Source organism: Zootoca vivipara, chromosome 10 (assembly GCF_963506605.1).
Source record: "Zootoca vivipara chromosome 10, rZooViv1.1, whole genome shotgun sequence".
NCBI lineage: Eukaryota > Metazoa > Chordata > Lepidosauria > Squamata > Lacertidae > Zootoca > Zootoca vivipara.
Window position 1 is genome coordinate 28,524,583 of NC_083285.1, and position 27,710 is coordinate 28,552,292.

The following is a 27,710-nucleotide window of genomic DNA, read 5'->3' on the forward strand; positions in this document are numbered from 1 at the left end:
TCCTTAGCGACTGCAAAGTTGTGCGAGTCCCAGGCGTTTCCTCTCCCCAGCCCCTCGGATAATCGTGTCTCCCTCTGCGATGGGGAGACAAAGGCACTCTGTGGCAATTAGCTTTTAAGACCTTTTAGGTAAGGAAATCAAACCTAATTGAAATGCACTGTGACAGTTCTCTTGCTGCAAGTCATGTCAACATTAAAGAGGATCAGATTTAACTGATTAGTTTTCCAAAGGGCAAAGCACATTACCAAGAGCATAGATAAGGCGTCTTTGAAGTAGCGCCGTGGTGCTGGTGAAGGTCTTGGGTAAGTGGATCCCTAATGCAAATATCAAAGCCGGTTCTTAGAAAACTGGCAAAGCAATTATTCTGCATCAACACTTGGCATCGCATACTTGCATTGAAAGAAAAGAGCATCTGAATGCATGGTGGAGAGCGGGGAAGGGAGGAGAAAATACAAAGTCTCTGGCTGCATGTGTGTATTACCGTTTACTCTGCTTTCAGCATGCTCCCACCAGCAAAGTTTGAAGCCATGCACACTTAATGTTAGCCACAATCCATCTATATATATATAAATGTAAAAATCGTGAAAGTACGGGATCCATTTTTCTCCGTAACTGCTTGACCGATCATCCTGAAGTTTTGACACAACGATCCAGGCCACTCCCCAAGCGTTGTTAGAAAAAAAATCCCTCAAATCTCACACCTCCACAGGTACAAACCTCTTTTTCAACAAAGTAAAACAGCGCCCTCAAGTGGATTTCCTCCCACAGTACACCCAACCCTTCCTGTGAAATCTACACCACACCCACGAACCCCGCCTCCACCATGAGATCCACCACTCACATCCATCCATCCGGCAGAGGTGTTGAAGACCAAACCAACTGAAAACAGGCCTTTTCCAGCAACAAGGCCCAACATTGCCAAGTGGAGGTAGGGGCCTGCCTGGGGGTGGGGGGCCGAATAGGGGGCAGGGATACGTAATGGGTCAGAACAGGGTGGGGGGAGACACAGGGATGTAACCTGCCCTCTCCACAGTATCTCGCCTCGACTCAGGGGGACTCTGAGGCTCAGGGGGATCTGAAGGGGGACTATTACCCTCCATTTCACAGACTAATGCACAGCAACGCATGCAGGGCCAGCTAGTATATATATATATATATATATATATATATATATATATATATATCCAGATATTGCTGGTATGTGCATTTTCTCTCAAAGCAGTGTGTAAGCACATGACAGCTTCATGAATAGGAACAGAATGGGTGTGAAGAAACCAAACAGGTCATGCAAATCAGGTGAAGATATCCCTACCCTCTGTCTGCTGCTCAACATGAAAATGTGCCTTGAAGCACAGAGGGGGTGGGAAATGACCTCGCTATATTTTAAGCCAGTACATAGCCTCTGTCTCTGCACCAGCAATTTCAGAAACATTTTGGCTTGTCCAGAATGTAGCATTAAGTAGCTGTCCCACCAGTGCAAGGATTTCTGCTTGCACAAAGGGATTTCCCCACCTCTGTGCACCCCCAAAATCTGTTCTGGGGGGGGGGTCTTCCCAACCATCTTGGGGAGAGTGTGGGGTGCAAAGGGGGAAGGAGATGTGGAAGTCCCATCACACAAGTGGAAATCCTTGCTCTGATGAGACAGTTACTTAGTACCTTTGCAACGACACAGTGATGATTTGTAGAATCACTACATTGTTATGCAGAAAAAACAGCACCACCCAGATGGACAAAAGTATCAGCAGGCATGGGGGAGTCCCAATCTTTGCAGTCAGTGCCAGATTTACGTATGAGCTAAACAAGCTTTGGCTTAGGGCCCCACTCTCTTGGGGGCCCTAAAATTTTTTAAAGGAAAAAGACCTGGATGTACATTTCCAAAATACAAGATAAAAAGCAAATAAAATAAAACCTACATACAGCAACAGTGTTTTGTGTTGTGTAGGCTCCTATGATGTGAGTAATGGGCCCCACCTGCTAGCCTGCTCCCTAAAGGGCCCCATTACCTTCTGTAGCTTAGGGCCTCATCAAACCTAAATCTGGCCCTGTTTGCAGCAGTACTTTTTAAAAAAATAATAATTAAAAGTATAGGGAAAATACCAAACAAGGACAAAACAACAACAACAGACAATGAGAACTGAAAATGCTCAGAGGCCAGGTAATGTTAACTGACTATGGGAAACAGAAAACCTGGGGTTGAGAATAGAATGGGAAATTGTGTGGCTATGAATGAGAGCACTCCACAGTATAATTTAGTGTTGCAGGTCCCACTTATTTATATCTGGCCAGGAAGGACCAAGAAATTGTGGCCAGCTTTGGAGCTGGGCATTAAGGGTTCTCCATTGGCCATTCAATTGCTCTAGATTCTTGCAATGTTTGGCTGACCCCTGTTATTGGGAAGACATTGTGCGCTGGTTCCTCCTTGCTCCTTGTCTAAGCACACCTGTCACCCCCCCCCCCAATTCTCCTTCCATCATTCTTGAGCGAAACAAAACAGACAGGCAACATTTCAAATTCTAGAACAAGTCCCCCTGCCAAATTGTTCTGGCCTCACGAACAGTGCCTATTGGGGACCATTGTGTAAATATGATTGATCTATTCCAAGCATACATTTCTTGCCTTTCTTGTTGCCTGCCCACCCCTGTTTTTCAATCACAGAAGCCACTTCGTATTTCAACTTCAGAGGAAAACACTGTTAGGTGTTACTGGGAGACAGTGACCTACATTTCTCAATGAATTGCAAGTTCCTGCCAGCCATTCAGGCTTGCAATGAGCAAAAATGGAATTGATTCACTAACTCAAAAAGCATTAGGATGTGTCGCTGCAGAATTATCTACCAGGCAGAAGGAGAATCCCAGGCACAGGAAACACTAGCCTTCTAAGAGGAGGTGTGATCCTATTCCTATGAAGCATTAGCATGGATTTGCAGTCCATTGTTCGAAGTCAACGGCTAGCTTAAACATTTTCAAGAAAGATCTTGGTCAGTTTTAGTCTTATTAGTGCCCTGCTTTTCTTCTGTTTTAGCATAGGACAATAACAGAACCTTTGGGGTGAATGGGAAAAAGATTAATCCAACATGTGTCTCCAGGACAGAATATGAACTGTTGATGGAGACACAGAGGCAGATCTTCATTGTTCTCATTGGGTTAGCAAGCTAGAACCTGTACTTTGGTGTGTGTGTGTGTGTGTGTGTGTGTGTGTGTTAAAGCAAGAGAGGGCCAAATTCCATTCTGGGCAACATTCCAGGGACCACATGCCAATGGTGGGAAAGACCAGGGTGTGACTGGGAGGGTGTATGGTATGGGTAGAAGACTCACTACACACTGTAAGGGTAAAGGCCTCCTTATCTATGTTAAAAATTGGCTCATCAGTCCTTCCTCTACTGCAGCCTAAGGCATCATTTCCCATGAAAAAGGTAGCTGAAACTCTATGGAATTTCTGTGGTTAAAATGAACTTTTCTGGACTTTGCACTGAAAAAATGATAGATACATTAAGCCTGTGATTTGCACGGAGGTTATGTTCCGTGGATCGTGCCTAAAGTCAAAATCGTGTACAGTCAAAATGCATTGGGTTCAACGGCAGGTGGGATTGCCAGTGTCATCTTTCCCAGAACCCTGTCCACTTTTTACAAACATTTTGCCACACATATAAAGCTGAATGCATACAAGTTAAATGTGCATAAGTTGTGGGCTTATTGCATAGAAAAGATTGGAGCAGGCATAGGCAAACTTGGCCCTCCAGATGTTTTGGGACGACAACTCCCATCATTCCTAGTTAACAGGACCAGGGGTCAGGGATGATGGGAGTTGTTGTCCCAAAACATCTGGAGGGCCAAGTTTGCCTATGCCTGGATTGGAGTCATGCACCACCACAGGCACTTCCACTTTCAAACTGAAGGGGCTTTCTATCTCTCTTCCACTGCCAAGCATAGAGGGTTTTCATCACAGAGATGCCAAGGGATAGAGTTACACCACTCTGTGGCCATGTGATCTTATCCTCTTAGCTTCTGAGCTGTCAGCCATGTAAATTTCAACACTAGCAAAGGAGCCTTTCCCCCTTCTGGATGATTTATGTGTTGTTGCCCCCTGCTGGGGAAGGAAAAAGAGGCAGTGAGTGAGTTGCATAATGTGATACAGGGTAATCATTTTGTCCTGTACACCCCAAGTCAATTGCTGAGATCATTGGGGGCAACTGGACAGGGTTCCTGGCATTAGATCTGAGGCTAGAGATCAGAAGCCTGCAGAATCTGTGCCAGGACTCTCATGGATGCCTTTCCCCAGGTGTGATTTACCTGAATCAAGTGCCTTCTATTTCACTGTGTCTGCTCATAGAAAGAAGGAGCAATGGGGTGGGACGTTACTCTTTTAAGGATTCACCCACCTCAGGAAAGCGGGTGAAGCTAAGGGTGAATAGGCTGGACCCAGAGACTCTTAGGTTCACCTCTAGCCTTTGTTGGAGGACAGTGCTCACTAGGAGCTTTCCATGGTGCTGAAAACACTGCCCTGCCTTGTTTCCTCCTGGTACAAGCTCCAGATGGCTCCTGACAAAAGATTAGATTTCCAGCTTCACTCATGCAACCCTACCCACCCACCCCAATGGAGGACTGCACTCAATTGAGTTGTTAATTGAGACCTTATTAAGCACTGGATATACTTTACAAGGAATTAGGTTTGCTAACCTCCAAGCTTTCAGAGTAAAGCCTGATATGTATAAAGGGGGGGGGACATCAATACAAGATTTATAGAAATGGTTTTTTAGTAGGACCTCCTGCTGACTGTCACTTTGCATTACACTGATCACTCACTTGCGATTAATTTGCCTTCAATGGACTCTTCCAAGCAATATCACCCTAATGTACTTAACAGTGCCCAGAAAGGTCTAGGTGGGCAGCTTTCATCTTTGTAAAACTGTGCATTACACCAATTATCCTTTAGAGTCATTGCTCTGCTCTTCCACAGGGCAAGGCTGTTTAACTATTATTTTTATTGTGATCCAGTTAAGCAACAAATGATTAAAGAAGGTAACTATCCTCAAAAGGATCACAGATGTTTACAAGCAGCAATTACTGCCTCAGAAGGAATGATGACTATCTGGAAAATGAGTGGCCTTTGGACAGGTGAAGGCAACCCCCCCCCCCCCCCGGGCACATTTATTATGCACAGCAACCATTAAGAATGTTGCCTCTGGAATTCCAGAAGCATTCTGGGATTGGAGAAACATGGAGGCAGCTGGAGTTCTGTTCCAGTGGCCATGGATTTAATTGTAAACATGGGAGGGGATGTGGAGGAAGAGGAGAGGAGCCCACCAGTGGTCTCAATTCAGCAACTTTTTGAATGTTTAAAACAGGGGTTGCAAACAGAGTACCTCTTATGCTGCCTGTGAAAGGTGTATATTCCCACAATAATCCACAATGCACAAGAGGCTGCTTGACCTTGCTTCTCAGTCTTTGCACTGCTTTGGTCTCTCTGCCCTGGAATGCTCACGTTTCACTGGATGCCAGGATCGGAAGTGGCTGGTGTATGTATACTTTTTCATGGTCGGGGAGGGACGGGCATGCCCACACTTCTTGTGGTTTTTGTCCCCTTTTCAGCTCTTTTACATGTGGTAGTCATTCTGTGTTAAGCAACATCACCATGGTAGCTATTTCTTGACTTGCACCCATTGCTCTTCCTCAAAATTCCAAAATGTGCCCACTGGTGTAACAACAACAAAAAAGAGGTCGGTGACCCACAGTTTCAATTTTTTTTAAAAAGAAGCCACTTCCACTGTTACAATAAGGATTCCTCGTCCAAACTGGACAAACTGGTTTGGGGCCTTACCCTTGAAAAAGCTGCCCCTATTTCAGGGTGGTGAAATTGTGTCTTGTTTCAGGGGCAAAGTGTGGAACTGGGTAAATCTCTCTCTCTCTCTCCATACACACACACACACACACCCTGTATATATATACCGTATATATATGTGTGTACATATATATATATCCAAAAAAAGATACACTATTGAGCAGCAGTGTGTATAGAGAGCGCTCATCTGAAGATTTAGAGGGGCCAGAATTCACTTTAAAGGGTTGTTAAAACTATTTCCTTTTCACTAATGATCCCCTGGAGGCTTCTGTTCATTTACAATTATTATTATTTTACTGTGGGTATGCCAATACTAATGTTATTAAAGTATTGATCTTGGCAGCCTGTGTCTTAATCATGCAAATCTAAGGAAACTGAGTTCAAACAGAGAGACACCGAGACCTTAAAGTGGCCACCGGTACTCGGAAGAAAGAGGCTGCCAAAAAGTGGAAGGTGGGAACAAACGTGAGATTAGCAAAGTCTAACAACAGACATTTCCTGAACCTCACCAAAATCTTCATATCCGCTGTCCTTACTAGCCTAATTTACAATGGTGGTGGTGGTGGGGGAATCATTTGCAGAATGGATCAGTTACCCCTAGTGTGTGTTTGGCCTTGTTCCCATGCCCATTTCCCCCATTCTCACTCACGTTATTCAATGAGTGGGGAGGGGATAAGTGTAATATAATATCTCTCCTTGAAATGCCCTTGCACTTTCCATTCCCTTGCCATGTTTTTTGAAAGCATGGAAGAGAACCTAATGGCCTTAGGGGACTATTCTATCTCCTTGACGCCTGTGGCTTTCTTCCATTAATGTAAATGGGAATTGAAAGTTGCCATCCAGGAAAGAATATACCATTGCTTTTAACATGAAAAAAGCAATACAGAAAAACAAGGAGTAAATGTAGGTGTGTGTGTGTGCATAGTGTGGAAATAATAATAATAATAATAATAATAATAATAATAATAATAATAATAATAAGCTAAGAACACACTTCATGTAACAGGGACATTGAGATGACAATGACAAAACTCATGATTAGAAATAATCGCAATGCTCCAATTTCTTGCCGATGATACTTAGGAGACCAGGGGGGGAAATGTGGAGTTATGTACCAGCCCAAATACATATGACAAGTGAAAGAAGCTTCCCAGTAATTAATTTCTGATTTTCATTATCGCTCTTTCTGCATTACTGCATCCGCAAAAGTCAAATATTATGAACTCTAGAGACCAAGCACATTAGAGATATATTATTTAGCATTTTAATATGCTGGAATTGTGGAAAGTACTCAACACGGCAAAAGAGAAACTTGGCTAAGGAAACGAGACTCCACAGATGTCAGTAAAGCCCGTTAAGATACCTGCATATATTTTACAACTCATCATTTGCAGCACATTCCAAAACGATCAAACTATTGTCACATAATGATGCGGATATTCTGCAAGTCACAATGAGGCAGAACGCACTAGAATCGACAAAATGCAGCTTTTACAAAAGTTCAGGTGTGATTGATAAAAGCTGGAAAGTAAACAACCCATTCTTGAAAAAGAACTATGTTTTTTTAAAAAAATTAAAAGAAACTTAAATGAAATATGTGCACAAGGTATGAACATAAATCAGCATATCAGGCTTTTTTATACTTTTCCAAGAGAGAGATGAAATATGCTACCTGGAATGCTTCTAGCTGTGTATCTTCACAATGTGGCTGCATCAATTGCTAATTGAGAGAACTCCACAAGTTAAGCTTAAAATTGGGTGGGGGGGGGAGGGAAATACAATTTTGGGAGTAGAGGGGCTAAGAAAATAACTTGGACTGCAATCCTAGCCCCAGTTATCCAGGAGCATCACTGAATTTAATAGGACTGACTTCTGAGTAGACATGGCTGGGATTGTGCTGTTCATTCCTTCTGAGCCAATACAGACTCTGCCACTCTCCAAGCCCTGTATTTGACTTGCTCACCGAGAGCTGGAAAACTACATTTCCCTACACTCCTTGCGCCTGATACATAACCGCAGCAGCGCCCCAGACATCAGAGGCTGGAGTGAAAAGTGAGACCTCCCTTCTTTCTACCAACCTGGATAGGTTTATAAAGGGATTAGATAAATACCTGGAAGATAAGGCTGTCCGTGGTGACTCGCCACAATGGCTATGTTCTCCCTGTACTGTTGGAAACAGCATGCCTTTCTATACCAGTCGCTGGAAACCACAAGTGTGGCAAATGCTGTCACACTCAGGTCCTACTTCTGGACATCCCACAGGCATCTGGTTGGCCACTGTAAGAACAGGATGCTGCCCATCAGTCCAGCAGGCCCTTCTTATGTCCTTATTGGACTATATTGGAAGGTTGCTTATTTCCCAGCTGAGGGAGGTGCAGAACTGTCCTTTAGTATCTGACAGAGATGCAGAAAAGAACAAGAAGCTTCCCTGCATAGTCACACAACACACATGAAGCCACATTTTGCTTGCTTTTACCTTATTCACAGCACGGTTACCTGAGCCATGGCTTTCTGTGCCTGTTGACTGAAGAAATTAATACCAGCTGTTGGAGCATCTCACTGGCTCTTTAGTGCACACAGAGTTCGGGGAGATTCCTACACTTATTTCGAGTCTTATCAACACTCATTTTGAAGTACTGTACACACAGAAGAGCTCTCCAAAACTCCAGTTCTGCATGCTCAATATCTCTTTTGTTTCCCTTTGATCTCATTCGTCCCCAGTGCCAAGAGCTCACCACTGAATTTTTTTTAAAAGCATATTAGCACATGTGTTTGGAAAAGAGGAAACAAGAGGTGGAGGAAAGTCAATTGAACTGGAGAACTAAAGCATCCTTTAATGTTGCTTTGGTAAAAGCCTGGCACAGCCTATTCTTACCTTGCCTCCTTCCTCAGCGGTAACAGACACTACCATGCTCAGGAGAAAAAGGAATGCAGAGGCTATAACAATAGGCAAGATCTGGAGCATACAGCAAACTCCAGTCATCAAGTTTTCTCTAGGGTTGGAGGAAATATTCTACAGTATTTTATTTGCATTTTAACGAGAAGCTATCTAATTTGCACTTCTCCAACCAATGCGCAAATGAAAACACAGCTATCCTCTGAAAACCACACTTCTCCAAATTTTGTGATACAGTTCTACAATTCAACAGCGTGGACAAAATGCACATATTAGGAGAAAATAATATACAAAAATGCATTAGGGGATATTGCTTGCAAAGATGTGTGTGTTAGTTAAAACTGCATACAAACTTGTGATTGTTAGGAGGGATTTGCATTAAAATGCTCGTGAATTTCAGGATGATTTTTCTCTTTGAAAAATTGCAAATTGCTGTGGAAGTGTGAAGAACTGAATTTAAGACTAGAAAAATGAGGAACTTAGAGAAGCAAAACTGGCAGATTCACCCATCCCTCAAAAGGCAAATTAATCGGGATACAGATTAAGACTGCCCAACATTCAATCTCAGTTGTGGACGTCCCTTAAAATATTTGCAATTTTAAGGTGTTGTCCCCAGGTAGAAGTTTAGCCATACAAGAGAGGAACCCTAAAATAAGAGGAAGGTAATTTTCTATCATCTGGAGATGGTATTGCTTTACTTTGGAGGATGGAGGTGACATGCTTTCGGACCACTAAGTAATGTTATCCAATTTGGCTTCCCTTGACTTCTTATCTAGCCAATCAGTTGAAATTCTTTGCTAATACAGTGGAACCTCGGTTTACGAACACCTCGGTTTATGAATTTTCGGTTTACGAACACCGCGGACCCACCTGGAACGGATTAATTCACTTTCCCTTACTTTCAATGGGAAAGTTCGCTTCAGTTTATGAACGCTTCAGTTTATGAACAGACTTCTGGAACCAATTACGCCCATGCTTCGGGTTAAGTATGCTTCAGGTTGAGTACTCCGCGGACCCGTCTGGAACAGATTAATCCACTTTCCATTACTTTCAATGGGAAAGTTCACTTCAGTTTATGAACGCTTCAGTTTATGAACAGACTTCCAGAACCAATTGTGTTAATAAACCGAGGTACCACTGTATAATGACTACCACATTTTTCTTTGCTTCTGTTCTGTGCTTCTCAGGGGTCTGAAATTAAGGATTAATCAATTAAGGATTGAGAGAGATGCAAGCAAAGTGCTGGATGTTATGTTTTCAAAAAATAGGGGATCAATCATTTTGGTTTCTTAGTTACAACAGTCCTCTGTGCAACTTAAAAGCTCTTTAGTACCAGGCAGAGACTAATCTCAATTAAGTCTGCACAACTCCTCATTAAACCCATTTTAAACTGCAGAAATTATGGCTTAACATGGTTCTCTCTCACACACACATAGTAGCAGTTGGTAGGGCTTACCTGACCTCCTGTCTACCAGTCGCAGCTGGTAGTCAGGATAGGTCTCAAATTTTTTGCTGGGTTTTTCCACCCAATGCCTGCAACTCTTTCCTTCCTGATGCCCTGCTTCCCTGACAGCCCTGGATTGTCCTGGGCCATCCGACCCCACATCTGTGCCCAATTCGTCCAATGCCTGAGTCACCCCGAGTATGCCTGATTTGGCTCAGTTCTTGGACCTCAGCCAAATCTGGTGCACAGCCCTAATACAAAGTTGCATTAAAGGAGCATATTTCGCAGAATGCACCGCTTCATATAAATAAAGCTTTCCTGAAGCCAGGTACTATAGTCCCAAATATATAATAAACTGAAATTACATATAGGGAAATATCAGAGTTTGTGTTTCTGGTTTTTAAATGTTCAGGACAAACCTATATCTGTCTTCTGCAGAATGTTTCCTGTAAAGCTAAAAGGCAAGAATAGTTGTGTCATCTGTGTGATTTGCTGACTGAGCCCAGTAATAAAGTGCTTATTATGGAAGTAAATTTAGTCATTCCTATAATTATGGGCTGGAGCCAGACTTTTACCACTGGGCTTTTCTCTCTTGCTCCTTTTATTTCCTGTTTCTATTTATTCCAGCAATAGAGCAGCACATCTTTTTGGCCAAGTGAGTAAGGATGAGTTATACCAAAAGGAGCCATATACAAACAGTCCATAATTTAGGGCTGCCATATTTCAAAAAGTGAAAATCCAGGGGTTATTTTGTTTTGTTTTTTAGAAGGCTGAATACCAGCTATATCCGGGAAATTCCAGACATTTGGCAACCCTACCAAAATTCTGATTGCTTCAGTGACAAGGTTTGGTATAGCATTGTTATCGCAGACAAATATTAATTCCTTAGCCTTTCAAGCCAAAGTTTTCCTTGTATCCTTAAATTCTAAACCTGAGCATAGCGAATCAGATTTAAGTTTATCTCTTTATTAGGAACTAGAAAACTACTTTTTTAAAAAGGCTGATAGATATTGTAAGGGGGAGAGAGTATAGAGAACCGCCCCCTATCATCAGGAGCAGCTCCTCCCCAAGCAGCCACGGAAGTGCAGGGTCTGAAGGAGGGAGTCAGGAAGCAGAGAGGGAGAGCCAGGGCTCTGGCAGCAGGGAAGAGCCCCTGCTCCACAGGCGGGAAGAGAGAGAGAGAGACGGAAAGGGGGGGGGAGAGGGAAAAGACGGAGCGTAGACCCTTTCCCCCGGCAGCAGAATTAAGGAGGAGGAGAAAAGGGAGGAGATTCGCTGTCCCCAGGCTCCTATGTTGGTCCAAGGGGCGAAAAGGGGCAGTGCCAGATTCTGACACGGAATAGCGCGGACATGAAACCGACAGCTCATCACCCTGTAAATAATGTGCACCAATAAAGACTCTGAAAGACAAGTTTGTGGAGAGTCGTTACTCAGGAGTAGCCACAATAACCTCTGACAGGCTCCCAGTATGAACATAAACGCTTTACTAATCTTAATCCATTTTTGTTTACCAAGCCTATATGCACATTGCTAATGTTTAAAGACGGTCCAATTATTCAAAGCAAATTACTTATCAAAGACTATTTGACTTGACTTGCAACGAAACCCCTGCTATACTATTTGAAACTCTGGCTAGCTATATAATTTCAGTGAGTGGGAAGCTCAAGTATTTCTTTCCCCTATTTATTATTATTGCATTTCATTTTCTTCATGAACACACAGGAAAATTGAACGTTAGACTCCACAGTTAAACTGCACCTTCTTCCCAATGTATCTGAGTAGTGGATTAGAAACTCTGTTTTTACAGATGTTTAAGATTTATTTGCCCCCCCCACCCTGTGCTAGGCACAAACACCGAAAAGGAATGAAAACAATTCCAGGTGTTGTTGTTTTCAAATGGCAACTGGAAAAATGAAGTAAGTGAACAAATGTTCACTAGAATCTAATAAGGTCAATCTAATAAGGTCAATCTATATAGGAGACGGGGAAATAAACGTTAAGTTTCTATCTCAGTTCATCTGATAATAATATACAAAATGCACATTAATCAAATCACATAAACCATATTTACCAAAATCTATCAATCGATAAATTCCAAACTATTGATTCCCTCTTAATGTTCATGACACCTTAAATCCCCAGGCTCTTTAATAATCAGTACTTACATAGTCACTCTTCATTTCTTTAATGTACTTGTAGCTGGTGCTTGCCGGTATGTTCAAAGCAGTGCATTAATTTGAGAGCCTTTCTTAAACTTTCACGTTGCCTCCATACATGTACAAAGCACGGAAAGCATCATATGCTACGAGATTACGCCACTACGGATATTCCTGGAAGCCTCAAATAGGATGACAGGATTAAAATATATAGTTAGCTCCCTGTAAATGTAAACAAATCAGCTTCATTTACATCCTATAAACTAAGGGTGACTCATTCTCCGAGGGTGGGTCCTTATAGCCAAGATGACACCCTTTACATGCAAAGGGGGCAGAGATCAAGAAGCTGAGGAACCCCAAAGTTTGCCAAATGGTAGTTTACAACAGAGCCTAAGGAGATTAAAATAAAAAATAAAAATCCAAATAGCCAGTAAGGATTGGACATGCCCAGTTGCTATGGATTGCTGGCAGTCGAAGTAGGGAATGGAAAAACTGGGGAGGCAATAGTGGAAGGGAGTGTCCTGGAAAAGGTGCATGGCACTGAATAGGTGCCCTTTACATCGCAACGTTTTGCTGCTGTTCCCACTTATTGTTGTTCTAGTAACACATCTGTAGAAAAGTATCTGAAAGCTATTTTATTGCCATCAAAGAACTGCCTATAAAAGTGCCTCGTTCTTAAAATTGTGGATTTCAGTCATTCTAAATATGCATTCTTACAGCTATGAAAATCACTGCCTTCAGTGGCACATGGATTGCATTTTAAGCCTTTAAAAAAATGAAAACTGCAGCTTCCATTCTTTTTAAAATAAAAGCATTTAAAAGAGAGAGAAAAAAACATTTTTGTTATTGTATGAATCAGGAGGCATGGGTAATCTTCTATCACACTCTTCTTTTTGCTCAAGGAAAAGAGTATGCCATTTCCTTTACTCTGAAGTTAAGATTTCCTTTTATCTCCTCGTGTTGTCGTATTCTCTTTGGTCCAGCTGTCTCTTTGCAGGAAAATGTGAACTGCAAAACGGTACAGATCTCCTGCTTATGAACAGAACGTGGTTGTCAGGAGCTGAATTAAAAAGATCCTACACTATTCACCCTCATACATTTCAGGAAAGGTCGTCTGACAAAAGGTAAATGACATCTGGGGTCCCAGAATATATATAGATTTTTCATTCTGCAAAATACTTAAGATCCCACGCTTGTTCCAAAGGAACGAACAGTCTTCTTACATGTCATTTCATGGTGTGTGCTTTGACAGGGCATGGTATCGTGATGTACTGGGCATTTGAACATGAACACCTATATCTCCCATTCATTTCAGCTCAGCTGGATCATCCCTATACTATACTCACAGTACAATCCTGTAATCTCATTCAGCCAGAGCACTTCTTGACATCTTTGCAGGACATCTTTGCAGTCACGCTTAGGGTCTCTGGCTGCTGATGAGAGTTGGGTGATCTCTTGCTCTTTGTACTTTGTAAATGTACTCTGACTGATACCCTAAAAGTTCAAATCCGAAAACCCTTCCCTACTACTGATCTAGATGATGTTGATGATGATGATAATAATACGCCAGCCTGCCCACAGACTGTCTCTATTGGAAAATAATATATATGATCAGAATAATATTGGAGAAAACTGGGTATTGAAACTTGCTTAACCTAAATCATATATCCCAGTTTCCAGCGGCCCTTTAAAGTACGCTTCACGCAGAGTATACGCAGTCCAGAAGTTGACCTGGCTAAGAAAACACCACCAAGAGCGTAGGGTATTATCTCCCTTATATGAAACCCCTTACTAGCTGCACACTTGTAAAAGAATGCAGATGAAAATACAAATGGTTGGGTTTCTTTAACTGAAAAACAAACTGACTCTAAAGAGACTTTAAACTAAAGATAAATGCTTTCTCTCTTAGCAATGTTATCTACCCACTTTCCAAACCTCCCACAAAATTCCCACAAAACTCCCATTAAACTACCCGAGAATTAACAGCAAACTAGCATTATAACTAAGCAACTCTCATACTAAGATTCAACTAAGGAATCTCTTAAACTGAGAACAACTGAGAGAGTGATCTACTAAGAGATGAATCAAACTGAAAGATCTAACTAAGAGATACAGAAGGCTTTCTGGCAGAGCCTTATATACAAGAAGCAGAGACCACGCCTGTGGGCAATTAACAGAAATCACCTGCACCTGTTTCTCTTAAACAGACAGTATTTACATTAGACCGGCTCTAAAGTAACTTGATTATTCAAAAAAATCCAACAGTCTCACCAGAGTGATGCATGCCCTAGTTATCTCCCGCTTGGACTACTGCAATGCGCTCTATGTGGGGCTACCTTTGAAGGAAACTACAACCAATCCAGAATGCGGCAGCTAGACTGGTGACTGGGAGTGGCTGCTGAGACCATATAACACCAGTCTTGAAAGACCTACATTGGCTCCCAGTATGTTTGTGAGCACAATTCAAAGTGTTGGTGCTGACCTTTAAAGCCTCGGCCCTGTATACCTGAAGGAGCATCTCCAACCCCACTGTTCAGTCCAGACACTGAGGGCCTTCTGGCAGTTCCCTCACTGCGAGAAGCGAAGTTACAGTGAACCAGGTAGAGCGCCTTCTCGGTAGTGGCACCCGCCCTGTGGAACGCCCTCCCATCAGATGTCAAGGGTATAAACGACTACCTGACTTTTAGAAGACATCTGAAGGCAGCCCTGTTTAGGGACGTTTTTAATGTTTGATGTTTTATCATGTTTTTAATATTCTGTTGGGAGCCACTCAGAGTGGCTGGGGAAACCCAGCCAGATGACCGGGGTATAAACAATATAATAATAATAATAATAATAATAATAATAATAATAATAATAATAATACACATTAAAGAACATTAACGATTATGACATAATAAAAGCATACTGACAGACAGCCTAATAATAAAATTAGTCATCGTAATAACAGTCTTCTCCCCCACACTTCCACAGGCCATAATTTAATAGCCATAGGCCTGGGTAAAGAGCAGGCATCCTCAAACTTCGGTCCTCCAGATGTTTTGGACTACAATTCCCATCTTCCCCGACCACTGGTCCTGTTAGCTGGAGGGCTGCAGTTTGGAGGGCCGCAGTTTGGGGATGCCTGGTAAAGAGGAATGTTTTTGCCTGGTGCCTAAAGACATGTAATGATGGTGCCAGGTGAGCTTTAAATGTCTGGTGTGGATCTGCCCAAAGTAGCAGAGCTCAGGGATACATTTCAGCCAGGCAAAGGAGGTTGCAAAAGCAAGGATGGTGAGGTGGCATAAGAGTCAACTCCTAGGGGCCGAGTTCCCCTCAGCCCCCATAATAAAATAATTGAGGAGGCTGCCCCCCTCCAAGTTGATTGGCATTGCCATTCAAATGAGATGTGCACACCATGTCTTGTGATCAATTATATGGCACGGGGCTTACCTGGGGGGCCCTAATATTTTATTCAAGTTGGCAACCCTGTGAGTTGGTGCAGTTCAGGAGGGGTGTGACCAGCTGGGGTCACATTTGTCCCTGGGCCTGACGTTCCCTATCGCTAACACAGGGAATAAACAGCAGCAGCACCTTATTTGAATATTGGTTCTAAAAAGCAATTTTCAAGACAGAGCTCAAGACTTCCAATGCTGAACTCTTTCACACTTGGCAGCACAAAGCATTTATGTCAAACAGTTCGGGGTTGTGGGGTTGTTGTTTTTTGCTTCTCATATTCCTCACATGCCTTTCACTGGGTATTATAATCACCTGTGTGTCCCTGCAGTTCTTGTGAAGGCAAGAACCACAATAAAGAGGCAATTTTTTGCTAGTTTGCCTTTGGGTGCATTTGATTTAAAATGACTTCAGAGGTAGGCTTTTAAGAGATTGCTTTGAACTAAAGGAACAAGCTGCCTGGGAAACTGAGGAAAGCCCCCTTGTCACTTGTTGCCTGTCATCCCACGTAGACACATTGCAACAATCTCCTATGGAAATCTTCTGTTAAAAGGACGAAAATAGGGAGTAAATTGACACGACCAGTGGGGCTGTGTTGGGGGAATGTGGAGGAGTGAAGCTCTGGGACTTTTTCAGAGCAGCAAACGTACTGCTCTGCTTTCCTTTGGACCACATCAGAGAGGCTGAGGGGGGATCTTGCTGTCTGGGCAGCCCAGGACCCCCATACACACTGCCCAGGCTTGCACACCATGGAGAGTTGCTTCAGTGCTGCTAGTGCTGCAGCTTGACTTCACCCCTGGAGGCACACTCCATTGTCTCTCAAGACAGTTGGATCCCAACAACACTGCTTGGAAGGATTGAGAAGTCCATTTGTCCACCTTCGATTGCCCACCTTTCATGGGACTCTCTCGTGGCAGGAGGGGGCCCGTGGAGGGTGGGTAAGAAGAAGGTGGAAGATATGTTAAGAAGGGAAAGGGATAAGTTTAGAGATTAGGTATAAATGTTGGAATGTTTGCTTAAAGAATAAGAGTTGAAATTGGGATGAAGAAATCTGCTATGATTATTAGTAGGAAACTATGAAAATCAGGAAGAAGGGATTTGAGGAAGTCACCAAGATAATTTCAAACAAAGTAAGAGATTGAAAATATGATGTATATTATTTGCTTGTTTTTGTTTTTTTAAAAAGATTTTAATGTACGTATGGATAAATAGTTGGGTGGACACCCGCCTGCATCTCTCCTTCTCATCCTAGAGCCTCTTGGTGGCAGGTGGAGGCTCTGGGGGGAGGGAGGGTGGGGTGGGGACAAACCCAATTACTGTATAAAATGGACTACCTTCGACTGCCCACCTTTCATGAGACTCTCTTGTGGCAGAAGGGGGCTCGTGGAGGGGGGGATGGAAGAAGGGGGAGATTATGCTGTGTATGTTTTTCTTTATTATGTAAAATCAATAAAAAGTTATTTTTAAAAAAGAGAAGTCCATTTGTAGATACTGTATAGCATTTTTTATCTATTTTATACTTGGCAGCACAAAGACCTTTGATCTATTTTTATTTTATACCTTTGATACATTTTTATATTTGTATTGAGAAATGTTTTTTCTTTCTGACTATCGGTCAAATAAAGTATATTGTATTGTATTGTACACCTTTGATCCTATGCCAGATTGCTTGACAAAAGTCGGGTCTATGCGACTCATTTACACTGACTGAATGAAGAAAGAAAGTGATTAAAGTGAAGGACAGTCTAGTCCTGGTCTGTAAGTATGTTGAATATAATTAGATTTTAGACTGCAATAATTAATTAATGTGTTAATGGAAGTTGTCTGGCATGCTGCTAATGAATCTGCTTGCTCTCCTGTGACGCTATCTTGACTTTCCCTTAAGATTCTAAAAATCCATGAGCCTTTGCACTGGACGTACATTAGCTATGATTTCCTATAAGTGTTTAGAATAAAACTGAACAGGCAATCAATAAGGATGGTTTGTAAAAAGACAAGACATATTGGTCACATTAGGACGGCAGAAATGAGTCCATTACATGCAGGTTTTGCCCTGTATGGAAGAAGTTAGGAATTGCCAGCAAAGCAGGGCTTGTGTTTCATTAGCCTGAGCGACTGTTCTGTTATAGGTCAAAGTCATATTCTATGCAGCACAATGGTAATTGTGCCAGCAGCCATTTGCCCAAATAATTCATAATTACAAAAATACTAACAGATCACAGAAAGACCAAAGCAAGCAAACAAAAACCACTTGTACCATTCTTGGGCAAAAAGACAGCATAGCCAATACAATTTCAAAACTGAAATCTCTGTATAATGTTGTTTTCATCTGGCATTCTTTAATTTTGCTGGTTCGTACTGTATTGCTCAACTGTGTTATTTGGAGCAGTTGGGAAACATTTTGCACCCCCCAAAACAGTATATTAATGCCCCAAATAATACATAATTATGGGAGAAGGATAAGTGGGGAGGGGAGAGAAGGAAAACAACTACCCAAACTGTTAATCTGAATTGAAATTTAACACAACATAGCATTTATGGACTAGATGACTCTTGGGGTCCCTTCCAACTCGACAGTTCGATGATTTCCATACCACCATCTCTCAAGTATATATCACCCAAGACTGTGGAGAATAGATTCTCACAGTATTCTCCAAGAACTGATAAAGGACATAAAACTCTATTTCAAACCCACATTGGAACAAAGATTGCATGAGGGTTCACATATATTTATCGTATATCTTCTTGACCATACCCAACACTAATGCCTAATTAGAATGTTTTATTGCATATATATTCTTAGCTCTAGTTCTTCCCCATAAGGCTTCCACCATGCATTGAACAGGACATGCATTAACTCAACCTTCGATTTCTGAAAACCTTTCACCCGTCTCTTTCTGGAACACAGCCAAATAAGAATTAAGCTCCATTACCAATTGTCAGTCAGGAGTGACCTTGAAGCAAAGGACAACAGAAGGATGATTCAACATTTGTTATGGGAACATTAATATAATATAATATAATATAATATAATATAATATAATATAATATAATATAATATAATATAATATAATATAATATAGATCCCAGCTTGGCCCCATTTGCAAAACTTGCTAACAGTCCACTAGTTTGTTTGTTTTTAAGGCAAAGCTTCCTCATGCATTTACAGCCTACAAGGTATAGGCCATTAAATCACGGCATCAGGAAGATGGTCCCCATTTTGGTCCAGATGGAACAGAAGGAACAATGTGGGATCAGGGGCGCAAACCACATGCCCCAACATAGGGATTCCCATCCTACCCTGCCTGCTGCCATTGGTCTCTGGGCCCCAGAGTCCAGCCTGTCCTTGCAGTAGTGCCACTGTGCCCCTCGCTGAATGGAAGCCTGACCAGCATTGGGGTGATGCACCCGCCTAGGGCTGGGCTGGCACAGTGGGTTTTGTATACATGCTATGCGACACTAGTCCCAGAAAAGACCCCTTGAATTAAAGGACATGATTAACATGTTCATTCGTTTCAATGGGTCGGATTTGAGTAGGATTTAGTTGAATGCAGTCCTACGGCTGCAATCCTATGCCCACTTACCTGGGAGCAACGGCCATTTAATCTGTGAAGCTTGCTTCCAAGTATATGTGCATAGGACTGCACTGCACAAATGATAAATTAAGAATATATTGCACTCTTATTTTCCCTTTTCATTTTATATGGAACATGACAGAAGAAAAATGCCTTTGGGATGTTCTAGTGTACATGAGAGTCTAAACACAATCTTTTTTGCCATCTCTACAAAGACTGACAGCCAACACAATGCCAGCATAATAGTTCGTCCCACAATTATCCCTGCTGAAGTGCACCGAAGGAAGCAAAAAGGAAATGAGGCCAGCAAACTTCTTTGTGCAAACAAAACACAGAACGACAGAACTGGAGAGGAGCTGGAGGCTCCTGGAGGCTCCTTGGATGCCATTTGGAACACGTGCCGTGACAATTAGAATTATTCACAAAATAAATGGGACGAGGCATCTTTCCCTAAGAAGGAAATCTGGGATCTGACGGCTACATGGCTTGAAGGAATCATGTTGCCATAAAATGGTCCAAACCATAAAAAGAAAATGAAGGTGTTGGGGTTTTTTTTGGGGGGGGGGGAATCAAAGGAAGGTGAAGTTAAATGATAAGAGACATGCATGTAATGACCTACTTCCACACTGCATGCTGCCAGAGGATATCCCTTGATACCAGTGTGCAGACCCAGCCCTACCATTAGACAGAGTGAAGCAGCTGCCTCAGGCGGCAGCTGCTAAAGGTCACAGCAGCCCTTTTACTGTTCACCCTAAATCTACAGTTCTGTTCTGCCCCCCCCGAACTACCCTGCAGCCCTCGGGTATAGTGTTGCCCTGTCACAAGTACTAAAGAAAGATTCAACTGCTAGTCCAGTTGGACTGCGTGCAGGATTGGAGGGTGGGCACTATCATCTACTTCGCCTCAGGCAGCAAAATGTCTTGGGCCAGGCCTGCTAAGTGGTGTTTCTTAGACCTGCAGGGCTAGATTAAGACATGCTGAGGCTCTAAACCAGGCATCCCCAAACTTCGGCCCTCCAGATGTTTTGGACTACAATTCCCATCTTCCCCGACCACTGGTCCTGTTAGCTAGGGATCATGGGAGTTGTAGGCCAAAACATCTGGAGGGCTGCAGTTTGGGGATGCCTGTTCTAAACAATGCCAAGTTTAGGAGGCCGCATCATGTTAGAAAAATACACATTTTTCAGTGACACAAAGCACGATGAAAACAGAAATACTAAACTTTTAAATTTTTGTATATGAGGATTCAGCGAAAACTAATGACATAACAAAAACATAAACAACTTGCTTTAGGGAAGCTTTTAATGTTTGATGGATTTCTGTATTTTAATGTTTTGTTGGAAGCCGCCCAGAGTGGTTGGGGGAACGCGGCCAGATGGGCAGGGTATAAATAATAAATTATTATTATTAGCCTATTTGCATGTGAAATACCTTTAAATGAAAACACCTTATGAATGGCATATACAAAAACTACATTATAGTTATTTATGAACAGATTTATCAACACTATATGACAAGGAATTGTGTAGCTATTAAGTAAATTTTTGCCATCTCACCATACCCAGCAAGTGCCCTGGAAAAAGGGGACATCCCGTTTTCACGTGTGAACACGGAAACCATTTTTGGTGCCGTGATCTCATGCAATTTTGCACCAAGATCTCGCCCCGGAAAAGTGCTTTTTGGGAGACTGCAGTCTTGGGCACCATGCAAGCATGGCCCTGAAAAGAAGGACATCTTTTGGGCTTCGTGATTTTGTGCGGGTCATATGACTCGGACGGGAGCACAGGTGGGAAGACCCACATACTGGTTTAGGGACTCGAGATGTTGGAGGGTATGCCTCAAAACAACATCTGTTTTATAGTCTGTTTACCCTGTTTCCTTTATTAACCAATCATGTGAAACTTGAAATCTAGTTTTAAAAAATTGAATTTAGAGGCCCCTCATAATCTGAGGCTCTGAGTTGTAGTTTGCTTAGTTTATGCATAAAGCTGGCCCTGCACATGGGTCAATGAGCTATCACACAGTTCATTGGCAACAGGTGTTTTTCGCATTTTGATGAAATTGCCATTGTGTGGGAGTTGCAAAAAAACCTTCCATATTGAGGAGCATCTATTCCACAATAATCACCTGCCTGCAAGAGTCCTAGGGCAAAGGCCAGGCCAGAAGATCACATTTCAAAGTGCAAACAATAACACCTTTTATTTTCCCTTTCTAATTTATTTTTCAAATTGCACCAGACAGTTCCCATTCAAACAGGGCAAGTTGTCAGGTGTGATTGGATTCTTTGGTTTTCAGTTCAGCTAGTTCTGTGAACATCAAATCTTCTGGGAAACTAGGAAAGCCACATTTGATCTTATATTTTATTTCAAGTGCTTCTTTTTTTAAAAAAATAAAAAATAAAAACTTAAGGCAGTCGACTGTGAACATTTGAAAAAGAAAAGAAAAGGCACAGTTAAAGCACAAACTTAAAGAGGAACAATAAGTCTGAAACTGTGGGGCCTACTTATGGTATAATCAAATTCTGCTTAGGGCACTTAGAAATTGCATTGCAATTTCCTGTTGCTCCTTAATAGAAAAGGCTAAAAACATCAGATAAGAACAACATTGTCTTGCAGTAGGAAGCCCCGCAAGGTTATATGAAATTATGCCTGGGAGGGGGAAAAAAATCCCTCTACCTCCTATTCATACAAATAAAATGATCAGGTTTACACCAAGCTGTATCCTTATATTATCCTTTGGCATAGTTCCTTTGTTGAGAGATTCACAAAGCAATTCCCTTTTTCTTTTTGCTTAGCTACATCCAGTTCTCAGCATCTGCAGTCTGTTTCAAGGAAATGGTAACAGGGTAGAAATACAGCTTTTGGTGTTTTGTTTTTTAAAAAGATTAATGCAAAATTTTCACTCATAATAAGGAGGATTGATAGCACATTCGCCCACCCACCACCCCTGCTTCTACTTTGCAAATACATAAAGCTGGATTGTGCTCAGAACCTTCTTGTTCTGCTGCAAGCGCTGGCAGCATTTAAAAGGAAGAAATAAGCTCGCTTTCCAGACTTTCCTACTCCATCACAATGCACTCAAAGGATGCAATTGGACTGCAGGAAATATTATGACCTGCAATTGCTCTCATGAGTTCAAGAACCAGGAGCACCACTAAAGTCAGGATCTAAAGGTCAGGTTTCCTTGGCAAAACCCACTCAAAGAAATGGGACCTGTAAAATAACAATTGCTGATCTGATAGTGGGAGGGGAGGGGGGTATCTTAGGCAGCCATATTCTTTATAATAACTAGTCCCCATGCTTTAAACTCTTTTTCCTCCCATCCCCTTTCCCTCACATGCCATGTCTTCTTAGATTGTAAACCTGAAAGCAGGGAGTTCTGGATTTTTGTAAGCCACCCTAGCGAGCCTGAGTAAATGGTTGAAATCAATATCATTTTATTTTAAACATTATTCCACCCTTTCCCCAATAAGCCCAAGGCATCCTACACTGATCTTCCCCCATATTTTTTTATATATCCTCAGGATAACCTTATGAGCCGTGCTATTCTTCTAGAAAAAGAGGTGTCGGAACTCAGCATGAACACCTCCCTTGCTCTCTTATAATGGTGCCTGAGAGGTGCTGAAGCTGAGATCCATCAAGTTCCAGCTGAAAAAAAGCTCTGCCTATGAGGTACCATGTTTCTCCGAAAATAAGACACCGTCTTATATTTATTTTTCCTCAAAAAACACACACTATGTCTTATTTTCGGGGTATGGCTTATATTCCTTGAATGCTTAAAAATCCTTCTCCAGCTTATTTTATGGCTACGTCTTATTTTCGGAGAAACAGGGTAGGCTGACATGAGATACAGCAGCTAGCCCAAGTCAGGGGCATAGGAAGGAGAGTGTGGGGTGTGTGGTTTGTCCCGGGTGTCACCATGACTGGGGGTGACAAAATGGCGGACGACACTCATCACTGCGGGACCTGCAGCACACACGAGCCATGCGTCTCGGCACCCACAGGCTACGCGCTGTCCGCCCGCTGCCTCCCGCCCAGCTGTAGGGCGGCTGAGGCCCCCTTGTGCGCCCCATCCCTATGGGTGCCGTATGTCCTGTATGGGCACCCCATACCCCGTCTCGTCCCTAGGGGCACAGTCTCGTCCCTGTGGGCGCCATGCCCCCCGTGGCGCCCATAGGGATGGCATGGGATGGAATGGGGCGCACAGCACCCATAGGGACGGGGGCGCCACGGCGCCCATAGGGACGGCACGGGGTGGGCACAGTGCCCCACCCCTATGGGAGGTTCTCCCCACCCCTGGGTACGCCGCCCCAGGTGCCTGAGAGGCTTCCTTTGCCGCTGGCCCAAGTCACCAGCTTCAGATCTGAACCATTATTTGAGTAGGTGTGTTGATATTGTAAACCTGCCTCAGTGGCACTGATCAAAAGGTGGTGCAACTGGGGGTTAATAAATGAATACATATAATGGATTCAGATAAAGACCCCCTGAGAGAACACAGGAGAAGCCCTACTATCAAAGCCTTCCCTAAGATTTCCAAAAAGCAAAACTCGGTGGGGAAGCTGTGACCACCACAACCCCTGGCTGTTGTTGGACTCCAGCTCCCATCAGTCCCAGCCAGTATGGCCAATGGTGAGGCCTGATGGAAGTTGTAGTCCCCAAAACCTTCTGAAGGTCGCCAGTTCCCCAACCCTGACATAACCTCATTTCTTTGAAGGTGACTAATGCACAGGGGAGCGCCCTTGTGTTCCTGAAAGGTCAGCAAGATGACAAAAAAACGCTCCTGAAAGTTCAAAGCAAAAAAGAAGGGGGGACAAAAGAAGGAAGCAAACAAAGAGGAAAAGTGCATGGCAATAAAATGCAAATCATTCAAAAAAATGCTTTGAGAGGGGAATTACTCTCTGTGGGGAAGGACATTCAGATTCTTAAACCCAAATCTCTCCTAACCGCTCACTGGCCCACAGCTTTCCTGGATCACGGGAGAACCCCTACTGTCAAGGCTTCCCCAAAGACATTCCTGAGGGAAATTTATTTGCCAATGATGATTCAGTTTGGCAGTTGACTCTCCTCTCCATAATTGTGCACTGAAATAACTTCTCTGCCCACCCCAATACGGCAAGTAGAGAGTCCTCAGATATCCTCACAGAAGGGCTTGTACTCTAAATAGAGGCTAACCGGGTGCTTAATTCACACTGCTGTGCTCCAGCCATTGCTGCCCATATGGCTCTCAGTCAGGCCGGCACTCATACTAGAGCAGCCTTTGCTCTGCACAAATGCATTAAGTAGAGGAAGTCAGGCCTCTCACTAGGCAGCTAATGGAGATTTAATAGGGCAGTTATGTAAGAATGACCAACTGCAAATGTGCTTAATTCAGGCTTCAGGTATTTATGTAAAAAAAAAACACAAAAAAACCCCCACACAGTAGAAGAATTCAGGCCACATCGAGGGAGCTTTCACATTCTGTTCTTCACAATTATATGGGGTTGCCATATAATTCATGCAGCACATTTTCCTTTTAAAAAGCAGCTGCTGCTGTGTTTATGGTAGCTGTGTTGAGCGTGCGCCTGCCTCCCACCTGCATGGCTCAGCTTTATCCACATGCGGGAAAAGAAAGGAAGTTTGGCAATTCTTTTGGTCTTTGCCAATCTGGATGCAGCTCCCATCAATCTCAGTCAGCATGGATGGCCGAGGCTGATGGGAGTTGTAGTCCAAAACATCTGGAGGGCACCAGGTTGGCAAAGATTGTACCAGAGGATTTTCCACCTTATTTTCATTGACACTGCTGCTGTATCTCTAACAACTACACAGAAGAGAGGCAGGTGTCCTCATCACTGCATCTCCTCAGCCACATTTCCTATAGCCTCCATATATTGTTAGGCTCCAACTCCCATAAGTCCACTCAGTGTGCCCAGTGGTCAGGGATGACCACTGTTGCTCCTCTTTCCTACAGAGATGAAAAAGGAAATGCAACTCTTGGAAATGAATAGTTTGTCCTGCAAATGCTGTCTCTAGTACACCCAGGGCAACCAATGGCAAGAAAAAGGGGCTTGGTCTTGAGTCGGTGGTCCTCAACATTTGTTTGTTTCACACTAGGAAAGTTTGTAAATTCAAATTCATTCATCATTTTGCTCTTTGTTTCCTAGCAAAGCCTTCAGGGCTTCTTACACTTTATCACCTTCTGTGTACCACAGGTTACGGCTGGGTTTGTCTAGTTTATCAGCAAGTGCAAGAAAGCAGATGTTCCCAAGGTATCCTGCAGCATCGGAAAGGTTTTGGTTTTGTTGAGGATCATTCAATCACGCTCAACCCCTAACTTCTAAAACATACATGGTCTCTGCCTTTTGTGCCACCAGGAGCCTAAAAACCAACAACAGGCTACACCAGGGATAGATAACACATTGCACTCTAGGTGTGGTGAGCTACAACTCTCATTATCCCCACCAACTGTCTATGCCAGCTTGGACTGCTATCAGTTGGACTTCAATGACACCTGGATGGACACAGCTTCCTCACCCCTGGAGTAGATGGTTCTTAGCTATGATGCCAGAATTTAAGAGTGAGAAAACTTACCACAGTTATCACATTAGCTGCTGGAATAGGCAGATTTTCCACTTCCTGGTCCTCATCCCCGGTCATAGCTAATAGGTTGAGGGAGGGTTCGTACGCTGGCTTAACTATGGCAGCAGGGTGCAGCTTGCTTATTTTCCCATGGGAAGATAAATGGGAATTGTGCCCATAATCCTTCCGATCACTTGTATCCAAACTTTTCTCGACACTTTGCACATGGTGGTAAATGAATATTGGCTTCCTGCTCATTCTCTGATGAATTGCCAAGAAGTGATCATTGTCTCCTGAAAAGCATCCTGTTAAAAAAACAGAAGAAGAGGAAGATAAGTCATTATTTCCCCTTACTAGTTCTTGATTTAGGATGATTTAAAACAAAAACAGAAACAAGACTCTTTCAAAAAGAATAAAAAGAGAGAGAGTCATTTTTTGGTTATGCCCATTCCCTTACCACAGGCATCCCCAAACTTTGGCCCTCCAGATGTTTTGGACTACAATTCCCATCTTCCCTGACCACTGGTCCTGTTAGCTAAGGATCATGGGAGTTGTAGGCCAAAACATTTGGAGATCTGCAGTTTGGGGGTGCCTGCCTTACCATCTTGAAGTAATGAACCGTATTGGGGAAATGTAGAGAAACACATTTGAATGTGGTATGCTGTGTGCCGGAAATGTTTTGTGGGGTTGTATTTGTTGACACCGTCATTTAAACGCTCGCACTATACAGCTCAAAAGAAACCTTATTCTTCACTCTTTGCAAATTTGTTACATTTGCCACCATATGCACTATGTGCGCACTGCCTATATTTTTGACTGGCTTTGCTAAGCTCTTCGCCATCTATGACAAGATGTACTTTTTTTAAAAAAAAAAAAAATCCACTTCACATACATGATGCTCTCTTCAAAATAGGTTCCCAACAGCTGCAGTTAAGGAAGAGGTTTGCTCCTATCTCTGATGTAATTAATGTAATTTGTACCTTGTCTGCCGATTAAGGAGGAAACAATTATTGTTGATCAAAAACAGCCCCACACTCTTGTCTCCAGATATCAGATTTCACGGATAGTACAAAACCAGATGGGGACTGGGAATTTAAAAAACAAGGCAGGACTCCCACCTGACAGTATTAGGCTCAGAGAAGGAAGGATATATGGTACATCTTGTTGGAAGTGGAGGGGAAGTCAAAGGCATTGAGCTCTTGGGTTTGAGCTTTGTGAGCATCAGAAGATTTTCCAGGTCTGCCTTATTACAAGGAATTTATGCAGAAATGTAATGTAGAAGTCATGTAGTCCTTGGCAAGGAGATGTTGGCTGCCCAGAGCAATGAAGGAGCATCCCAGGGAGTGTGCAGGCAGGTGGGCTCCTAGCCACTCTGAGCCAAAGTGGGGAGGTGCAGTTTTTGTGCCCCCCTGGGCCTGCACCCTTGGTGGGGGCAAACCTAACCAACCCCATGGTATGTCCCTGTAGACACAAGATTGGAAAGGATTTAACACATCCAATATCATGTATGTGTTTTGCCAGATTTTAAACATCTAAAGGGCATTTTCACATTAGAAATGGCTTTTAATCTAGGAAGTGTCACTGGTGTTAAGAAAAATATCTCTGTTCCACTTTCTTTAGCATTTCACTCAAGGTAGACTTTATTGGTTTAGAGGCATGGGAAGTGCAAAAAAACTTATTGTATTTTTAATATCAATGATGCTTCAAACAACCCCCTTGGATACATTTAACACAGTACCTATTTTGAAGCCTGTAAACAGGACCTGAGTACAACTGTACTCCATTTGTGATTCCAAGCAACAGGTATGCAAGA

At 42.8% G+C, this 27,710-nt stretch overlaps 1 protein-coding gene across 1 annotated transcript in view; it reads right to left on the reverse strand.

The window, feature by feature from the left end:
• Positions 1-26,187, reverse strand: part of PTPRR (protein tyrosine phosphatase receptor type R) — an 85,161-nt gene extending 58,974 nt beyond the window's left edge. Inside the window, exon 1 of the mRNA XM_060279667.1 lies at positions 25,910-26,187. Coding sequence (XP_060135650.1) covers positions 25,910-26,155 — 246 coding nt within the window. The 5' untranslated portion in view covers positions 26,156-26,187. The remainder of the gene's footprint in view (positions 1-25,909) is intronic.
• Between the last annotated feature and the right edge of the window lie 1,523 nt (positions 26,188-27,710).